The sequence below is a fragment of the Protomyctophum bolini genome (genome assembly GCF_963924005.1).
Source record: "Protomyctophum bolini genome assembly, chromosome: 17".
NCBI classification, from domain to species: domain Eukaryota; kingdom Metazoa; phylum Chordata; class Actinopteri; order Myctophiformes; family Myctophidae; genus Protomyctophum; species Protomyctophum bolini.
Window position 1 is genome coordinate 32,968,794 of NC_137878.1, and position 19,528 is coordinate 32,988,321.

At 42.0% G+C, this 19,528-nt stretch overlaps 1 protein-coding gene across 1 annotated transcript in view; it reads right to left on the reverse strand.

Annotated features, from left to right (window-relative positions):
- Window positions 1-9,064: 9,064 nt before the first annotated feature.
- LOC308331733 (delta-type opioid receptor-like) overlaps window positions 9,065-19,528 on the reverse strand; it is a gene marked incomplete at both ends in the record, with an annotated part of 30,589 nt that continues 20,125 nt past the window's right edge. Inside the window, 2 exons of the mRNA XM_080787224.1 lie at window positions 9,065-9,594; window positions 13,393-13,748. Of these exons, the coding sequence (XP_080643350.1) occupies window positions 9,065-9,594; window positions 13,393-13,748 (886 nt within the window). The remainder of the gene's footprint in view (window positions 9,595-13,392; window positions 13,749-19,528) is intronic.

The window sequence follows — 19,528 nt, forward strand, 5'->3', positions numbered from 1 at the left end:
TGTCACAAAGTAAAACTGCAATGAATCTCATCTGTTAGAAATCCAATATTCAAAATGCACTTGAGTAGGCCTACAGTAGTAATGGGTTTGGCATCAAAATGAATTTAAAGTATCAAAAGTAAAAGTACTCATTGTGTAGAATGTCCCATTTCAGTTAAATCATCTTTTGAAAATAGCCGATTTACAATGCCACACATTGTGAGCTTGTAAGTAGATCTGCTATTTTCAAATGGCTGTGGTTAGTGAAAGGGCATGCCTTTCTGTGTGGAGTTTGCATGTTCTCCCCATTCTCAACCCTGCCAACCCCAGGTTAGCACCCATGATTACAGCTTATAGGCAATTGGATTACAAAAAAATGTGGGGTAAAAAACAAAAGTAGCCTACTTCTTTCAACTGTTTTGTATGATCATCCCAGTAGCAGGACGAACATCACATGATCAGCAGCAGCTATAGAACTGTGAATGTCAGAGCCTGTTTTGAATTTGAATCCACATCCAGCAGATATTAAGAGCAGCAGGTCTTTGTACAGCTTCACAGCCACAGTGCCTCAGGCTTAACAATCATGTAACGGCTAATACATCGTATTGCATTTGATGTCATACCCACGGCCTAACTTTAATGGACTACATTTGTATGCATGATATATTCTTCCCCTAGCTTCTACACTTTGATATTCCTTAATGTTTAATATTAGGCCTATAGATAGAAAGAAAGAAAGAAAGAAAGAAAGAAAGAAAGAAAGAAAGAAAGAAAGAAAGAAAGAAAGGCTCATGTCCTTGGGGGGTTGTAGAAATTGCTGATGCATATCGGTTTAATGCTTGAGTGTCTGTGAGATCTTTCTGACCCATCTTTTTTCATTTTAGGGATGGAGGTATCAAAGCGTCTGGAGACAGTAGCAAATAACATTGCAGGAGGGCAAGCATTGGGCTTGCTTTCATCTAGTCTAGGGTTGTTTCTCTAGTCTCGACATCTAGCAAATCTAGAGAACGATGTTGGTCACTCCAACAACACCATCCCCCGTCTCTGTCTTCTCTCCCCTCTCCAATTCTCCCCATCTCAATACATTTATCTCTCTCTCTCTCTCTCTCTCTCTCTCTCTCTCTCTCTCTCTCTCTCTCTATCTCTCTCTCTCTCTCGTTCTTTTGACCACACTCTCGCTCGCAAAACATGAAGCAATACAGATAATTGCTCAGAAGGCTGATATTGCAGGAAGCCCCTGGGTGTTTTAATTGGAACCACAGCTCTGTCACTGTGTGTGTGTGTGTGTGTGTGTGTGTGTGTGTGTGTCACACTGTGTGTGTGTGTGTGTGTGTGTGTGTGTGTGTGTGTGTGTGTGTGTGTGTGCACGTGTGCATGTGCGTGTGGTATTATGGTACTGCCGCTGGTCTCCAAGGCAACAGTTAAAATGATGCTTGGAGTTTTTCAGCTGGCGTGGACGATCAAGGCTGTGTCACTGTCAGACAGAAACCTTGTATGTCCAAAACGGTTACTTTTCAGGAAATTCCGTTTTTCAGAAAAAGCAAAAAAAGGCGATCTATAACCTCAGCTGAAGTTGTATTGTATTTTTATATTTGTATGTATTGTATTTCTGGCTATTTTTGCAACTTCACACGACACTTTTGTATGACGAGGTAGGGAATACATTTCTCCCTCCAAAAATCAACATTAAAATGTTGAAATATAGATAATACAATGTTCCTGCCCGACAAAAACGATTTTGTGGAAATCAGACCAGCCTTCCTCTCTTGGTCATCTCTCTCTGTGGAGCGTTTAGCAGAAATACATTCTGCTGGTGATTTCATGACGGGATTTCCGGGTGCCGTGTCGTTGTCATCTTGCGTATATCTAATGTGTGGCTGAGCATAGACATGGTAACGCCCCACCTGCCTCTGATTGGCCTACCGACACTGCCTGTCTCGACATGTCCTCCGAGATGCGAGGTTACTCCGTGGTGGGAAAATAATACAAGAGAATGACAGCTTGGCACGCCTGACAGAATGCAGCCATGTAACTTACTTGCATGCAGGGCCGGATATAGGCATGGGCTGGGGGGGGCAATGCCCCCCTAAATGCCGCGACTGCCCCACCAAACGTGATGGCATGCAAAAATCCCAAATTTCAAAGAAATAAATGGTCAGAGCGCTCTCTGCTTGAATAACCAGCCCTGATTTGTCAACCGTAACGTCCCTCATTCAAAGTAGTTACTGATTGGTTAGGAGGTGCAAGGAGGGAGTGGCCAGTCGCTTCAGCAGTTGCTTGTATTATACACGCCGGTCCACACAGGCTCACAGCACAGAGCACAGCACACAGTCACACTGCCTGTTAGCTAGCTGCTCAGCTACAGTTCTTTCGCCGTCTGTCACCGAAATAATTTGGTTACTAATACTCATTCTCCAACTTTCTACTTGATCTCGTTCTCTCTATCGCTCTTTGACACCCCAAATTTTTTTCGGCCGCGCCGCTTCGCGGCGCGCCCTGTGTCGCCCGCAGACAAGTAGCCCCCCCTAATATTCTATCTGCCCACCCTAGTGGTGCAGGCTAGATCCGGCCCTGCTTGCATGTACGTTTTATTTTTGTAGAAGAGCCAAACTATTGTTTATGCCGTTTGCTTTGATTGAATAATTGATTGAACACACGTTAACGATGTACTATGATTTTATTTGGGTGTGTACTTCTAAATAAAGTGTTTAATTGTCTAATTATAGTAAACTAATACTATTATACTAAAAAGGATAAAGATGAATGGAAAAGAGACCTTTTTACAGTACAATAATGTTTCACGTTTAACAAATAAATGACACAATAATCAACACTATTTAGAACACACCCAAATCATATTACGGCGTACATGTTCAATCAATCATTCAATTAAAGCAAACGGCATAAACAATATTAGTTTGCCTCTTCTACAAAAATAAAACGTACAAGTTACAGGCAGTTTTCTTGTCATATACCGATACCGTATACTTGTATTATTGTCCACCACCTCGCAGCAGAGATCAGACTATCCAGCATAGTGGACAGTCAAGACGGGTAGTGTCGGTAGGTCAATCAGAGGCAGGCAGGGCGTTACCATGTCTATGCTCAGCCGCACATTAGATATACGCTGTCATCTCAAGCTTTTTTTTCCTTTGTTAAACAAAGAAGCTTTTAGTGTCGGCTTTGACACCTGTGATATCTGTTGAATGCTCCTTCTAGGACACATGTCCAAAACTCAGCTGCCAGAGTTCTCTGCCAGAGTTCATGTGCTGCCAAGCCTTGGCAGCACATCACCCCCACCCTCAAACAACTGCACTGGCTTCCTGTCAAGTTCCATATCAATTATAAACTCCTCTCACCGACAAATGTCAAAAAGAAGCCCTGGCTCCACAGTACCTCTCAGGCCTCCTCCATAAACCTCCTGTGACACGGAACCTGCGGTCCACAAACTTGGACCTTCTCTCTGTCCCCAAGGCAGTCAAGCGAACCTTCGGAGACAGAGCGTTCAGTGTGGCAGCCCCCACCCTGCGGAACTCTCTCCCAATAGAGATTCGCCATGCTCCAACACTGGACTCTTTTAAGGCTGCCTTGAAAATACACTTATTATCACAGGCTTATGGCATATAGTTGTTGATTGTTGTTGGTACATTTTGTAAAGCGTCCTTGGGTTCATGAAAGGCGCTATATATATTCTATTATTATTATTATTATTATTATACATGTCCGTCCGGTTTAGGGAGGTGGAGATGCCCCCTGTGAGGCACAGGGTGTATCGCTGGGTCATATGTTCAACATGTTCTAATGGCAATGCCCCTGGACTGTGAAGCGAAGTGAAGGAAAAAAACACTCTTATCATCATACAGTACATAACATAATCATACAGTACATCAGTGATACTCAACCTCAGGCCCGCGGGCCACATCAGGCCCGCGGGACCATTATGACTGGCCCACCAATGAAAATAAAAAAAAAAGAAGAAAAAAAATCTGGAAAATGAAATAAAAATAAATAAATCTGAATGAAGTTATCTTTAATTACATTATTATAAGTAATACTATTAGAGTTGTACTATTACTCGAACGAAAATAAAAGCTTGGGGGGGGGGGGGGGGGAGATGCAATGCAAATGAAAGACATATACTGTGTATCCCTATTCCCTGACATAATTTTATAGCTAAACGGACAGAATTCTATTTTATTTGAATGATGAAACCCAGCTGCCATTAATAGTTGGAAATGGAAATTGCGGAAATTGCGGAAATTGTGGAAATGGAAATTGCGGAAATTGTAATTGCGGAAATGGTGGAAATGGAAATTGCGGGAAATGCGGAAATGGAAATTGCGGAAATGGTAATTGCGGAAATTGCGGAAATGGTGGAAATTGCGGAAATGGAAATTGAAGAAATTGCGGAAATGGAAATTGCGGAAATTGCAGAAATGGTAATTGCGGAAATTGCAGAAATTCCTCTTCACTTCATTTATTTACATATTGTGTGCATGCACATTGTACTTTGATACATTTTGCGAAAATAAAGCAATTGAAAGAGAGAAGTTATCAAGTATCATTAATGTCGTAATTTTATCTACTGGCCCCTGGCCCCTTGCCATTTTTGTAATGTGGCCCACAGGTAAATCTATTTGAGTATCCCTGCAGTACATCACATTCGCTCATTCTCTCATCACAATGTGCTCAGTCAATAAGCTGAGCACATTCCGTGCTAAATGGACAGACAGACAGACAGACAGATATAGCGCCCCTCAAAAAACAACCCAAAAAACAACAACAACATAGCAATCAATCTGGATTCCATGCCATACGTTCTCATCACTCCACTCCTCAGTCCTCACCCAGATTATCTTGTAGTAGCCTGGAAACCATGATTAATATGCCACAACTAAAACAAATAGCCCTGGGCAGATTGATCTGGTATGAATTACATTTCGCTTTCAGAGCCCACTATTCAATTTATTTTGTTGCTGTGACATTTGAATCCGTTTGTAACCGACCCTTGGAAATGAATCCTCCACACCTACTGTGTAGACACAAATTGTCCTGACGGGTGAGCTCACACTAAAGGATTAGCCTGGCATGGCCAGACTAGTTCTATTTCAATTGCCTTTAAAAAAGGGAGAAATTCTGTCATTTGAAAATGTCATATTTCTTGTTGTCCCCAGTAAGTTTTAGCAAGTCTTTCGTGAATGTTTCCTCATAAAGACAGAATCCATGCATGCCCATGCACACCATCATGTTATTTATTTTTTATTCATTTCAAACCAATATTCAGCGTTAGACTTGAGCCATGTTGTTTTGCATTTGTATTAGAGATACATTAGCCTATATAATAGAAGCAATGAAAATTGTGTGAATGTTACAAAAGTATGAACAGGACCTTATATGGCGCTATATGACAAATTAGCATCTAACACAAAATGTACGTTTCAGGTTTAAGCAGTTACACATCAGCTACCAAAGTGACTGAAAAGTAAATGTCACTGTAATAATGTAACTATATAGCCCAAGCATTAGGTATTCTCTAATGATGAGATGATTAAACAAAATGGATTACCAAACATAAGAGAGGTGAAGAATAAATACAATATCGACAAACCATCATACAGCTTGAAAATCGGCTTTATATCAAAAACGGATAATGCTGTGTGAATGCATGAACCCAATGCCTGGAACATTCCGTCTGTTGTGCTTGTATGCAAGTTTGTATAATCTTGATCCTCAATCCAATCTCAATTTACTAATTGCAAGGCTTCTGCAAATCTAAAACTATATTTTAACAATTAAACAACCACTTCTCAATATCTCTCAAAATCTATAATTGGGGGTTGACATTCAAACCTTCCAAGTATAGTTTTTTTTTTTTTACTTTTACTTTACTTTTAATAAACTAAACTAGTGAACTCAATTTAGATTAAAACATTAAATAATGAAATTGAAATAAATAAATAAAAATTAAACAAATAAAAATGTCAAAACTATAATAACCTTCAACTGAGACAGCCCCACTTCAAATAAAACAGCAAATCCATTAAGCCTTCCGCTAGCGTTTGTTTGAGCTGCACTATGTCAGTGGTTTAAACAATGTGCTGAAATACTGACATACGGACAGAATACACGGGCACAACGCAAAGTCAATTAAATAGCTGCCACTCAAATATGTTAGTCAAAAAAAGAAAACTCTTCCTTTCTACAAAGTGTCTCACTTCTTATTTATACCCATGGTGACATAAATGACCAATTGTATCCCTTCAACAATGATAGCAACTTCTATTGTACACTAGTAATATTGTATAATATTACATTTGAATATATATCACATTATGGCACAATTTATCTCAAGCATGCATTGGTCTATACAAAATAGATGGACAAGAATGCTTTTCAGTAAATTCTTCTTCTGACATATTTGGCAACATAGCAGTGTAATGATCGACCTCGCTGCCCTATTGATTGAAGTCTCCAATTTGATGAGTGTCTAGATCTGTCACAGGCAATGAATTTTATACTAAACAAGTCAGTGTGCCAGGGATATTAAATTTGACAGATGACAGCGTTGTGCTCATTTAGGAGGCAAATTGATACTCTTGCCTGACTCAGGATCAATACTTCACAGTAAAACACTGGCCACATTATGGCCACATAGGCTACGTTGTCCCTTTGAATGCTGTTAAAGGACACTTCAACATATCTTCATACACTAATGCTCATGATATGAAGTTCATGTCACCATTTCTGTCTAGTCACTCTGTGAGCGACATCATCGGTAGGCATTAGGGTTGTCCCGATCGGATTGGGTGATCGGAAATTGGGGCTGATCACGCCATTATCAAATGATCGGAAATCGGATCGGGGGCCAAAAAACGTGATCGGGACATCCCTAGTATCAATATTATATCCATGTCATGATATTAGACGGAATATTGTCTGTGATTTGGGATATTGTACTATTGTGATACGGCATAAACGTGTTCTATAAAATGATTTGGATCAGGAAAAATTGGTATTGGCAGATGTTCAAAACCAAATGATTGGAATCAGGATTGGGAGCAAAAAACGTGACCGGGACATCACTGAAAGGCAGGTCTAGTAATTTCAAACAAGATTTCAACTTATTTTCTTTTTTTCCTTTAATTCATAATTCCGTATTAATGCAAGAAAAAAATACTTCTATTTCAGAATGCTACCTTTCTTGCATTGATTCCCCATGGACCCTATTGATGATGTAATTGGTAGGCAGGTCTCTGAAATGTCCATAATAACCCACTAATGAGGCACATTGAGTAGGCAGAAATTGTGCTTTCTTTTAATGAGCATCATTAAAGTGAGGAGCAGTATATGAAGATACGGTTGAAAATGGCTGAAGTGCGCTCCATAAAAACAGTGAGTGTTCATACTCTGTAGTCCACAGTCTTCTGTTGTGACTTGTGACTGTTTATTCTTCTAGTTCCACAGTGATTCTCACAGTTTCCCAGTTGCCCTTGACAGTGATATACAGTAGGTGAAAAACAGAACAATCAGCACAATCAGAATTCAGTGTTTCTGTACAGGAGAGGGGGTTGTGTCCGTTTAAACATTAATCTATTCATGGCAGACATTATTCTCAATCAAAGGAGATGTTTCCCCCCCCAAAAGGTCTATAGTACAGCATACTGGATACTAACCCAGATTCCAAAATGCTCTTTGCATTTCAGTGTCTCAGTGACCTTGTTGTGCATCCAGCAGGCAGTGGCCAATGCTCTTTTGTTTGTTTCTGTGCTGTAATACTCAACAGACTTTGAGATTTGCGATGTCTTTGAAGACAGAGATGAAAAACGGGTTGTCACAGGAGTCACAATCTGACTTCTGTTTGAGAAATGGAACATTTTGAATGCACGTCTCTTTGATGCCAAGGTTTAGACTTTTCTTTCTTTCTTTTTTTCCCAGAACATGGAGGACTTTGAAGCAGTAAGGCTATTGTTTGACAATGTCTTTGTCTTAGCTCATGTAAGGGCTTTCTCACACAGAACTTTGTCATTCATTATAGGCAGTCGGAGTGACAAACTGGAACGACGCAGTGAAATTGTCACGTTCGCGCTCGCCTCGCGCAACACATCCATCTGCAATCCACTTGGCTTTTACTCACGGAGCGATTGTCTGCCTGTGTGTTCACAGAACGAGAATGCAGGCGCTGTGTCGCTCTTATAGTCTCTATGCATACAGAATAACTCTTCCTACTTCTGGGCTGCCTCCCTACTTCCTTCACAGGTGTTACCAATGATACTAATGAAGGCTCTGTTCCATTTAGTGTACAGTGGTTCTCAAACTTTTTATTTTATTTCAAGAACCGCCATAACTCAGAGAGTGTACAAATGGAACCATTTGTACACTCAAATTGAACCATTTGTACACTATCAGAGTTGCACACTCATTTGGAACCCATTTGGAACACTCAAGGACACTTCGAGACCCACTGGTGTAGTGTTTCCAGTGAGCCAACATGCACAATAATATCCGCACCCTGACTCTGTTTGACCAGAATGGAACGTAGGGAAGGGGCAGTAGGAAGTATAGGAAGAGTTATTTTGCGTGCATAGAGTATTCTAGACCAATTCTATTCTAGACCAATATTGTACTTTTTGCTGCACAACTTAAGATGCATAATTATTCAGGTGTTTCTTTGCTTTGTTTACATAACGAAGAAGCCCTGTACTGGTGTGCATGGAGCAGATAATTAGCCTTATCAGACTGAAGCTGTGAGGCAGTCACTCAGCGAGAGAGAGAGAGAGAGAGAGCTGAGAGTGTGTGTGTGTGTGTGTGTGTGTGTGTGTGTGTGTGTGTGTGTGTGTGTGTGTGTGTGGACTCCATTTTCTGATTTGACCAGTGAAAAAACATGATTAGAATGAAACGTATGTTGCGTCACTGAATCTTTTAGCCTTTCCTTTGAATATCTTCTGGAGAACAACAGATGTAACTCCCTCTTGGACTTGCCAAGACACTCTCAGAACTCTGTGGTAGAGATTTGTGTCACCTCTGTCTGCAGATCGTGCTGGATCCTCCGAGATCGAGAGCCGCGGGTGATCCGCTCCATGCCTAGTCATACCGGCTTCTTCCCTGGTTCCGACGGGGCACAGACGGACACCGGTTCCCTGGTGGCGTTCCGACTTCGGCTCAGGCTGTTCTGGTCCGCTGTGGGCCGGCAGGGCAGGCAGAAATCCCGGAAGCACCTCTTGAAGTTCTCGTCCAGGAAGGCGTAGAGGACGGGATTGAGGCTGCTGTTGGTGTAGCCCAGGGCGATGCACAGGTGCCAGCTGGCGATCACCAAGGGGTTCCTGGTGTCAATGTCCACCATGGTCTTGACGATGATGAAGATGTGGATGGGCGTCCAGCAGATGACGAAGGCTGCCACGATCACCAGCACCATGCGTGTGATCCTCCTCATGTTGCGGTCCTTCTCCTTGGAGCCGGACAGCAGCCGCACGCTCTTCAGACGCAGGATCATCAGGCCGTAGCAGATGGTGATGACCATCACCGGCACCACGAACGCAAAGATGAACACGCAGATCTTAGTCACTGTGTCCCAGTACCAGTCTGGATCAGGGAACTTCAACATGCAGATGACTTTACCTAGAGAGAGAGAGAGAGAGAGAGAGAGAGAGAGAGAGAGAGAGAGAGAGAGAGAGAGCGAGAGAGAGAGTCAGGTGGAATCGGCTCAATAAGGTGGTTACTGACAGTAATGACAAACCCCAGGGTGATCCTTTCTGTCTCACATAAGTCTTATTTAGCCTTATATTATTGTCTGCACTTTCTGTGTTTGTGTCTAACTCCTCCTGACACAAGAAGAAACCAATGTTTGAACACAGTGATCTCACAGTGACACTTAAGTGCAGGTTAGCATGTGTCAGCCTTTACAGCCCTCCTAGGGGCCTGGGCAGATACTGTCCACCACGGACCTGTAAAAAAAAAGCTCTGACTGGTTAAGTTGAAACATTAGCCTTGCCAAGGTACAGTAGGTTAAGTTAGCATTATGTTTCTCCTTTACTTGACAAACAAAGCATTGATACTTCTCTCTGGACCCGCATCTCATTCACTCCTATTGGTTGTCAGAGCTCTGAAGTGTCACTGATAAAGTCAGACAAAGTGAAAGTGCGGGTATGAAACAATCCGTAGCTGGCATATTATGTCCCATAGGCAGGGGGTACGGATATTTACCTAGAGTGTATAAATGAGTTAAAGAGGTGAGGTCATTGTTGTTTTGAGTTGTGAGTGCTGATATCAGAAATAATAAGAACACATCAGCAGTGCTGTTCTTACAGAACTTATTGCCCCTTTGTATCGCTCCCATCACCCAGGGATAATAAAGGCTTAGGCTGCTCCGTGTAATGAAAGCTTCTCTGACACGAGTTGGGTGAGACATCCCAAATTGGCTTGGTAAATAGTAGGCATTTTGGTAAACAAAAGACTGATTGTTACTTGATGTTCCAGAACATTCCTCTAAATGTAATCATCTGCAATAAAAGCCCCAGGAAGAGGATGAGCTAGAAGTGACAGCTAACGGCATCGAAGCTTCCCAGGAGTAACTGCTTTGGATGGCTACTCATGTACTTGGGTTTCAATAAACGTAATATCTTAGACCTATCTCGTCTTCGCCTCTGATATACTCTGATTTCGACAACACATGCACTAAGACAGGAGGTGAAAGAGAATGCTGGACATATGCACCCGACTGGTTTAAGTGGTTAACTGAGCACTTAAGGGGGCTGGGGAGCAGCAATTTCAGTAGGGATTGTTATCCTTCTGATAGTGATAGCCTCAGTGGTCAGGAGGCAAGTGAGAGGAATTGCCTCTTCTCAGGCTGTTCAAAATCCGGCTGACATGGGTGCACAACTCACCCACTAGCCTCTGTTAATTGCCCCGACTGGAAGTCTAAGGACTGAAGACGTCTCCGCTGAGGAAGATGATTAAATGACAAACATGCTTGCGCTCGCCACGAACATGGACATGAATGCTTGCCTCGCCTATCACATATGCATCACATTATGCAAAGTGATGCTCTGATGCTCATGACAGATCTGTATCTCCATAACAAAATGACTGAACACAATATATTCATGTGTGAAACTCAACCAATATATTACTACAGGATGCAACTCATAAAAAGTTAAAGTCAGTTGCTGAAGAGCAATTGAGGAGGGGGGGGGGGGGGATTACCTGTAGTAGAGGGGATATCATGATATCAGTATCATGGTGTTATTTTTTTATGTTATGATGAATTATTAAATACATAGGACCACAATGGAAACAAGTCCCCAGCCAGGATTGTTTTTGTGTTATCCTTTTTGCCTTAATGTCTGACTGTACCACATGCTATTTACATTTCTGACTAATAAAGTATTCAATCAATCAAAAATACAATTGGTCCTCGCTAAATGTAAATCATGCATAGCATGCGAAGCATAATTATGTATCTGGGGCATTAAATAACAGACCAACTAACTGATGATGACAATTTGTATCTAGGCTCTTCAGAGCATGTTGTACTCCCCTGTGTATAATCGTCAGGTTACTTAGGTCGCATTCTCACCTAATACTTCGGTAGACTCGAATGCGTATGGGAGGAGAAATGGGATTCTTGCATATTTAATTGGCTACGGTTTGCCTTCACACTGTCATGATCCGCAGCAATTGGAAACGCAGCAGGGGGGACCTTTATCAATGTGTTACATTCATAAACTAGCCTACACAGTGAAATGATAAATCTATGGTGATAATTATACTCATAACGTGCATTATGTGTCGTGCCGACGGTCTGGGACTGCCCCCCCCTCTCTCGCTCTCTCACTATAAGCACGCAGCCACGCACGCACTGTTCTTTTGGGCATGGAGGCACAGCGCTGAGCGCACTGATATAACAGACAGCAGCGCAAAATGTTTACAAGTTTATCGAGATGAAAGTTCCTACTCCCCACTAGTCCCCACACAGTGACAGCACTCCATGTTTACGGCACGCACAGACAGACAGAATATTCTGTAGGCTATAATACTATTACACTGCACTGCAGTGTTTGTGTTTTCTTAAGCAATTGATTAATGTACTCGTCCTCATTTCGATCAGGGCTTCAGTCTCCACTCTCCTCATTCGACCACGTCTATCCACGGTAACGGGACATCTTTGCGCTGCGTAAAATATGCCTTCTCCGTCTCCAACTGTGTTCAGCTCCTCACCCGCCTGACGTATGTTTGCTTCATTTCCTGTATTTGCTGCGGATTGCATTCACACCTGCACCGAATCGTAGTCAAGCGCGATTGGAAGCGAAGCGAAACCCCCGTTTTTGCTCGGAGTAAAATGCGGTTCTTTGTTGCGCATTAGGATTCGAAAGAGCCTTCACACCTGCCAAACGAAGCGCACTTTCTGAAAATGCGCAGCAGGATTCGTTTTAATCGCAGCAAAGCTCTCTGGTGAGAATGCGACCTTACTGTGCAAGGGACTTCTGCAATGTGGGAGTCAACACTGTTGCCCTGTTGAGAAACCTGATGAGTCTCAGAATTCTAGTATTATGCTGCTGTCTAACTATAGTCCGGCAGCCGACAGGTTTATTTTGTTTAAAGTGGGAGATTTGGTATATAGTCTTTTTTATTGGCCTAAAATATTGTCTATATACATACATTCATGAATCCACTTGCTGGCCGGCTGTCGGTATTGAGCCATTTCTTTTATAGGGGTTTCTTGTGACCCTAACATTAACAACCTTTTAAACTCATTGGTGATGTGTCAACCTACATGTAGGGGGTTTTCATGATTCTGAATCCATTACAAGCATTAGTTTTGCACAACAGCACTCCTTGGGATAAAAACAGCATTAGCCACTTGCCCAAATGTGCCCAAAATATGCTGACATCATCACATTTGTGTTGATCTCATCACATTAAGTCATGCTATGCTATGGCCATTGTTAGCCCAAGGAGTGTTTTTGTTCAAAACTAATGCCTGGAATGGATTCAGAATCATGAAAACCCCCTAGTTTGTCACATGTCACATGCTACTTAAAGCATAAGGAAAGTTTGACAGTTTTGACGGTTTTGCCTTATATTGGATGTTAATGGTAGACTATAGGGTCACAAGAAACCCCTATAACAAAAATTGCTCAATACTGACAGCTAGTCAGCAAGTGGATTCATGAATGTATATATCGATGTACTGTATATAGACCATATTTTAGGCCAATAAAAAATACTATATACGAAATTCCCACCCCACAAGTCCAGCTGCCGGACTAAACCCCAGCCTCAGTGTTATAAGATGTGTGTTCTTTCTGTATGTAGTGTTTTTATGTTTTGTGTTTTTAATGGACCCCTGAGTCTACACAATTGAAGTTGATTGATTGATTGATTGATAGATAACACAAACATGGGTAATTATCTCACCAGTGTCTGACACCTTGGTCACCGCCATGACCATGATGGGCACCCCGATGGCCGAGGACAGCACCCAGACGAGGACGTTGATCAGCTTGGCTTTGGCAGGCGTTCTGAACTCCAGCGCTCTGACGGGGTGGCACACGGCGATGTAGCGATCCACGCTCATCATGGTGAGCGTGAAGATGCTGGTGAACATGTTGTAGTAGTCTATAGCGATGACCACTTTGCACAGCACCTCGCCAAAGGCCCACGTGTTCATGAGGTATTTGGCGCTCTGGAAGGGAAGCGTGCTGGTGGCCAAGGCGTCAGCCAGAGCCAGGTTGAAGATGTAGATGTTTGTGGCCGTCTTCATCTTGGTGTATCTGCTCAGGGTCACACAGCAAAGGGAACATATGGGATTAGCAATGAGGAGCAGCTGTATGCTGCTAACAAAATGGTTACTTTTATATTTTTATGTATAGGACATGGAAAAAATAAATTGATCCATTGTAGTATAAAGGAGTACTCTCCTTCCCTCTCCCCTCTATCATTCCCTGCAGGTTTGAAGTCACCAACCACCTCATCTGTGAATCAACCTGACTCCAGGTAGGCAGGCTTTTGTTACGACTTAGGTCGCATTCTCACCTAATACTTCGGTAGACTCGAATGCGTATGGGAGGAGAAATGGGATTCTTGCATATTTAATTGGCTACGGTTTGCCTTCACACTGTCATGATCCGCAGCAATTGGAAACGCAGCAGGGGGGACCTTTATCAATGTGTTACATTCATAAACTAGCCTACACAGTGAAATGATAAATCTATGGTGATAAAATTATACTCATAACGTGCATTATGTGTCGTGCCGTCTGGGACTGCCCCCCCCCCCCCCCTCTCTCGCTCTCTCACTATAAGCACGCAGCCACGCACTGTTCTTTTGGGCATGGAGCATAGAGTATTAAAAGGCATGGAGGCACAGCGCTGAGCCGCACTGATATAACACAGACAGCAGCGCAAAATGTTTACAAGTTTATCGAGATGAAAGTTCCTACCCCCAACACAGTGACAGCACTCCATGTTTACGGCACGCACAGACAGACAGAATATTCTGTAGGCTATAATACTATTACACTGCACTGCAGTGTTTGTGTTTTCTTAAGCAATTGATTAATGTACTCGTCCTCATTTCGATCAGGGCTTCAGTCTCCACTCTCCTCATTCGACCACGTCTATCCACGGTAACGGGACATCTTTGCGCTGCGTAAAATATGCCTTCTCCGTCTCCAACTGTGTTCACTAGCTCCTCACCCGCCACATTGTTTGCTTCATTTCCTTTATTTACTTCCTTTATTTACTTCACACCTGCACCGAATAGTAATCAAGTGCGATTGGAAGGTGGTGTGTGTGTGTGTGTGTGTGTGTGTGTGTGTGTGTATGCGTGAGTGCGTATGTGTGTGCATGCGTGTGTGTGCGTGCGTGAATATTCTTTAATACATTTCATTTCAAAATGGTGTGTTGTTGTTCTTTCTCCACTGTCAGTCTCTTAAGGCACCAAGGCACTCTTGGTGCTTTGCAGTAGTTTTCTGAAGGTACACACATTGACATATGCAGGGTCAGTGATTCTCAACAGGGATGCTTACTTTACTACAGTGTATACACAGTATTCACTATTCATTATATGCCTCTTCACAGCAGTAAGCCTCCTAAAAGGAATGTATTCTCACATGACTTGATTTAATATTCTACTGTATGTACAGTACAAGACAGCATACAGTGTGTGCACAGAATGCCATATTGATTACTGGAACTTGGTTCATATATTATGTATATTCTATCAATGTGTGAATATATAGGTATAATTGAATGTATCAATTAAATGTTTCCAGCATGCTTAAGTCCTTAACCCTATACTAAACCCAACTTTTGTCAAACCATCACTAAACCCGCTATATTTTTATGTGATGTAAAAGCCTATATTCCATCAAAACTATATTAAAGGAGCATTCAGTGATTTGGGTGATTTGGAAGGAAAAAAAAGGTCCACCCCGCTAACAAGATGTGCACATGCATGCACGCACTACAGCCGGGGGACACGCGACAGGACAACAGCACGCACACAAAGGCCCGCCCCCGCTCCATCATGATTGGCGGAAAGCCCATCGCTATCCTGATTGGATGATCAATACAATACTCTTCTTTAAAATTTCAACATGAAATTTCACAAAAAATATATACAGTATATTGTATAATATATAATTTCTGGATTCTATATGCAAATGTACCACAAGTTCAACAGGAGTCAGATGGGATCTTGGTTATGCAGCCTGTCAGCTAGCTAGCAGCACAAAGGACTGTCAAATACACCGTCACTCACAGAATATCCTTCCCTTAGGGGACAAGTGCACCCAAATCATGCCAGGAACGCCATCGCTGTAGGGGTCAAGAATTCAGGCCTGTACCGTTCTATTGATGTACACCGCACATGCACACTCACCCAATATTGGTGAAGGATGACTCATCTAACCATTATACTGTAACCTTTCACCACATCTCTGTAGAACAGCAGCTATGGTTTTCTGCACTGCTGAACTCTCTAATGTGCATTAGTGTTTGTAATGAGCGGTGTATATGCACCCTACCAGAACATCTCTCTCTCTATAGTTGCTGACCTGAAGCAGTCTAGTCACATGCATGATTCACATCCTGCATTAACATTCTCAGGCATCAGAGAGGAATAGTTGCTCTTCTGTTGTCCTTACATTTCACACCAATGTATAAACATGCTTTTGACCACACTTTTGACAATTGATGTCAGTCTGACTGATGTCTTTCACATTGATGGAACTGCAGATGTCACTCTAGTCACTGTTCCTGTTAAAACAGTAGCAAGTTGAGCTTCTTCTTTGTGACGGAGGCTCCTGCCATCCATGACCCCAAAATGAACCCATAGTTAGTTCCATAGTTACTTTAATCTTTTATTCTTTCCTCAGATTTTTTCATCTTGCTATCTTGATCTAAAATCACAGTCCCATGAGTCTGCTCTGAATTTGCCACAGAGCATGATATTGAGGAACTTATTCCCTCTGAAGGTTCCCTCGCTGGGCATGTGCTACCAGATAAATGTGTCAGAAAGAAGCTTGGACAACCATGACAGCCTGAGGCATATATTGCTTAATTACATCATGCCTTTACAGATTTGTTATTTTTTGCCCTGAGCAGGCTCTTAAAATGATGATAAAGTTATCCATACAAAAACACATCAAAGTGTTTAAAGCTGTTAAAATTAAATAAGTTGTACTTTTGAACTATGTGGCAATGGTGGTAACGGTTGGGCTTTTGGTCAAGTGTTTTTAATGTCTGTTTGTACAGTGATTCTATATGGGTTTTAAAGTTGTCTGATTTGTGACCAGGTTGTGAAACAGTACTTTATGTGTGAAAAAAATCATAGCATGCATGAAGAGTTTAGCTGCATCAGTTGTTAGATATGGTCTTATGTGTCTGAAATTAGATTGAATTTGATTTTTTTTAACATGTTTTTTAAATGTCAAGTTTGAGTCTAGTGTAATTCCAAGATATTTATTACCCTCGATGAGAATGTCAATGTCAGGGTCTGTGGAGTTACGTGAAAAATACATACACACAGTTTTCTTTGTGTTCAGATGCAAACATGAGTTCCTCAGCCAATCATTGGGAAATACTAGTGGACCTGGGGGACCTCGGTCAACTGAGTGTATGGCTAATAATAATAAAAATAATAATATCTGGGACTTATAGCGCAGGTACTAAAATATGCTTTACATGTGCGGGGGCCAGGGGAGGAAACATAAGAAAAGGACAACTTTATTAGGAAAACGAAGTAAAAGATCATTTATAACAACAATTATTAACAATAATTAACAATTTTAATAACAAGTTAAAATCAAGTCTGCTTGGGAAGGCTAGTATGTAGGTTTTCACTTCAGTGCGGTTTTGAAGGTAGGGAGGGAGGGAGGGGGCATCGCAGGCCGTTCGGCCTAATTAGAGCCCGTATATCTTCCTCTCTTCTTCCCATCTCCGTGACATAAACAGTCACATCCACATTATTTATACTGTAAGTCTAATTCCATCGGCAGTCCCATCTCTGTGATTTGTATAGATGAACTGAACAGTCCTAATTACAATTAATTGTATCCATTTCATGAAGGATTTTAAAACAAAATCGATTTTTGCTAGATAACTGGTCAGGATTGTTCTCTGCGGAATCCCGGAAAAAAGTGCGAGTGCAACATGTGCAAGTGCACGGGATGTAGCACCTCCATTAATACTAATAGTCAAGCTCCCTTCCAGCACCCTCAATACAAATTGTCTGGAGCCGCCACTGTGCCATGGTCAGGATGGGAATATTCTTTAAGTATTCACAGCAGTTTGTAGTGCCATGCATAAAGCTATGCCTCTGGGGAAGGTGTTAATATAAAATATTGGGTATTTCCATTCCCATTAAACTTTCATATGCACATTTTATAAAGCCTTTTCACCTGCATGGTTTGATTTGACATTTTGGTTTATCAAAGATCCCGCGCGCACGCACACGCACACACACACACACACACACACACACACACACACACACACACACACACACACACACACACACACACACACACACACACACACACACACACACACACACACACACACACACACACACACACACACACACACAGTTCAGTAAGAAATGTGGGTGACTTAAAATATACAGTACTGATAAAGCATTGTGATCTGTGTGATTATTACAATTTCGAATATTAGTCAAATCTGAAGGACATGAATAGACTTTTTGTAGGCCTAGTTCACCTTAGCAAGTGGACGCAAGCAACTGATGTTTGCAGTACTGTAATCTCTGTAGTATTGTAATAATGCCCTTGATAAGGATTTGTACTACCCTTTGATTCGGCCTTGTGAACTGTCAGGGGAGAGGATTACATTTGTAGTACCAATCACGTTCCTGATTCCACTGTTATTCAAAGGAAGTTATTTCCTCTCTTCTAATCTGTGCTGGTGCATGACACACCCAATATCTCATGGTAATACAGTGACTTGCATGGATTTGCTCTGGGCAGAGAGCTGCAGGTTGCTGCCACTGTTGCAAAGCATGCGGCCGCATCAGCAGGTGCATTGCTCAATCCTGCTGCGACGAGACATGATGGTCCAATTTGTGACAGAGGATGGTGGCTGACCGGTGTTTATGCATAAATCACACAAGCTGTGAAGAAACAGCAGCTCTCCCCTACACGCTCGCTCACGTTCACCATGTGCTAATTAGCCAGCCGTGAGTTCACAGAGCAGTTCAAGGTTCAGTGAACATCATTAATTCAGGAAGGAGAGGATTTTCCGTTTCATAGCCTGTTATGAAGGCTTGTAGAAGTCACAATGTGCCATGAAATCTGCTTTCATTGCTGGATGTCACGTTACGTCACGTCAAGCTCTTCCTGAGCAGAATCACGGGATGTGATGGTTTAATCGGCGGCGTCTTTTTTGAATGCCAGCTGCATATGCCCCGCCTCAGGCTGTCATGGTTGTCCAAGCTTCTTTCTGACACATTTATCTGGTAGCACATGCCCAGCGAGGGAACCTTCAGATGGAATAAGTTCCTCAACGTTGCCCAGTGTTGAGAGCTGCTGCTAAAAGCCTCCTATTTAATTCTTAAACAGATGGTGGAAGACACTGCAGGCCGCCTACTGTGCTAAATCTTGATAATTTTCTTAACATCCAAAGAGAGCAAGTGAACGTCAACGTCCCCCTCATTGATGAAATGAAGCGGAATTGATTATAGTCTGATTTGTCCGTCTCAGCTGGTTTGTCATTCATAATGACTATAATGCAATGTGGAATGGAAGCTCATCAGATGTGATTCTAAGCTAAACCGACAAGCAGTGGTGGAAAAAATACTCACATTCATTACTTAAGTAAAAGTATCAATACTGAAATGTAGAAATACTCTGTTAGAAGTAAAAGTAATTTAAAATTGACTTGTGTAAAAGTAGCTTACAAAAGTATTGGCAGCAGAATGTACTTACAGCACCAAAAGTCAAAGTAGTCATTGTGCAGAATGTCCTATTTCAAGTTTTTAAATGTATAGAATAAATATTTTAGAAATAGCAGACTTGTCTTGTATGCATACAATG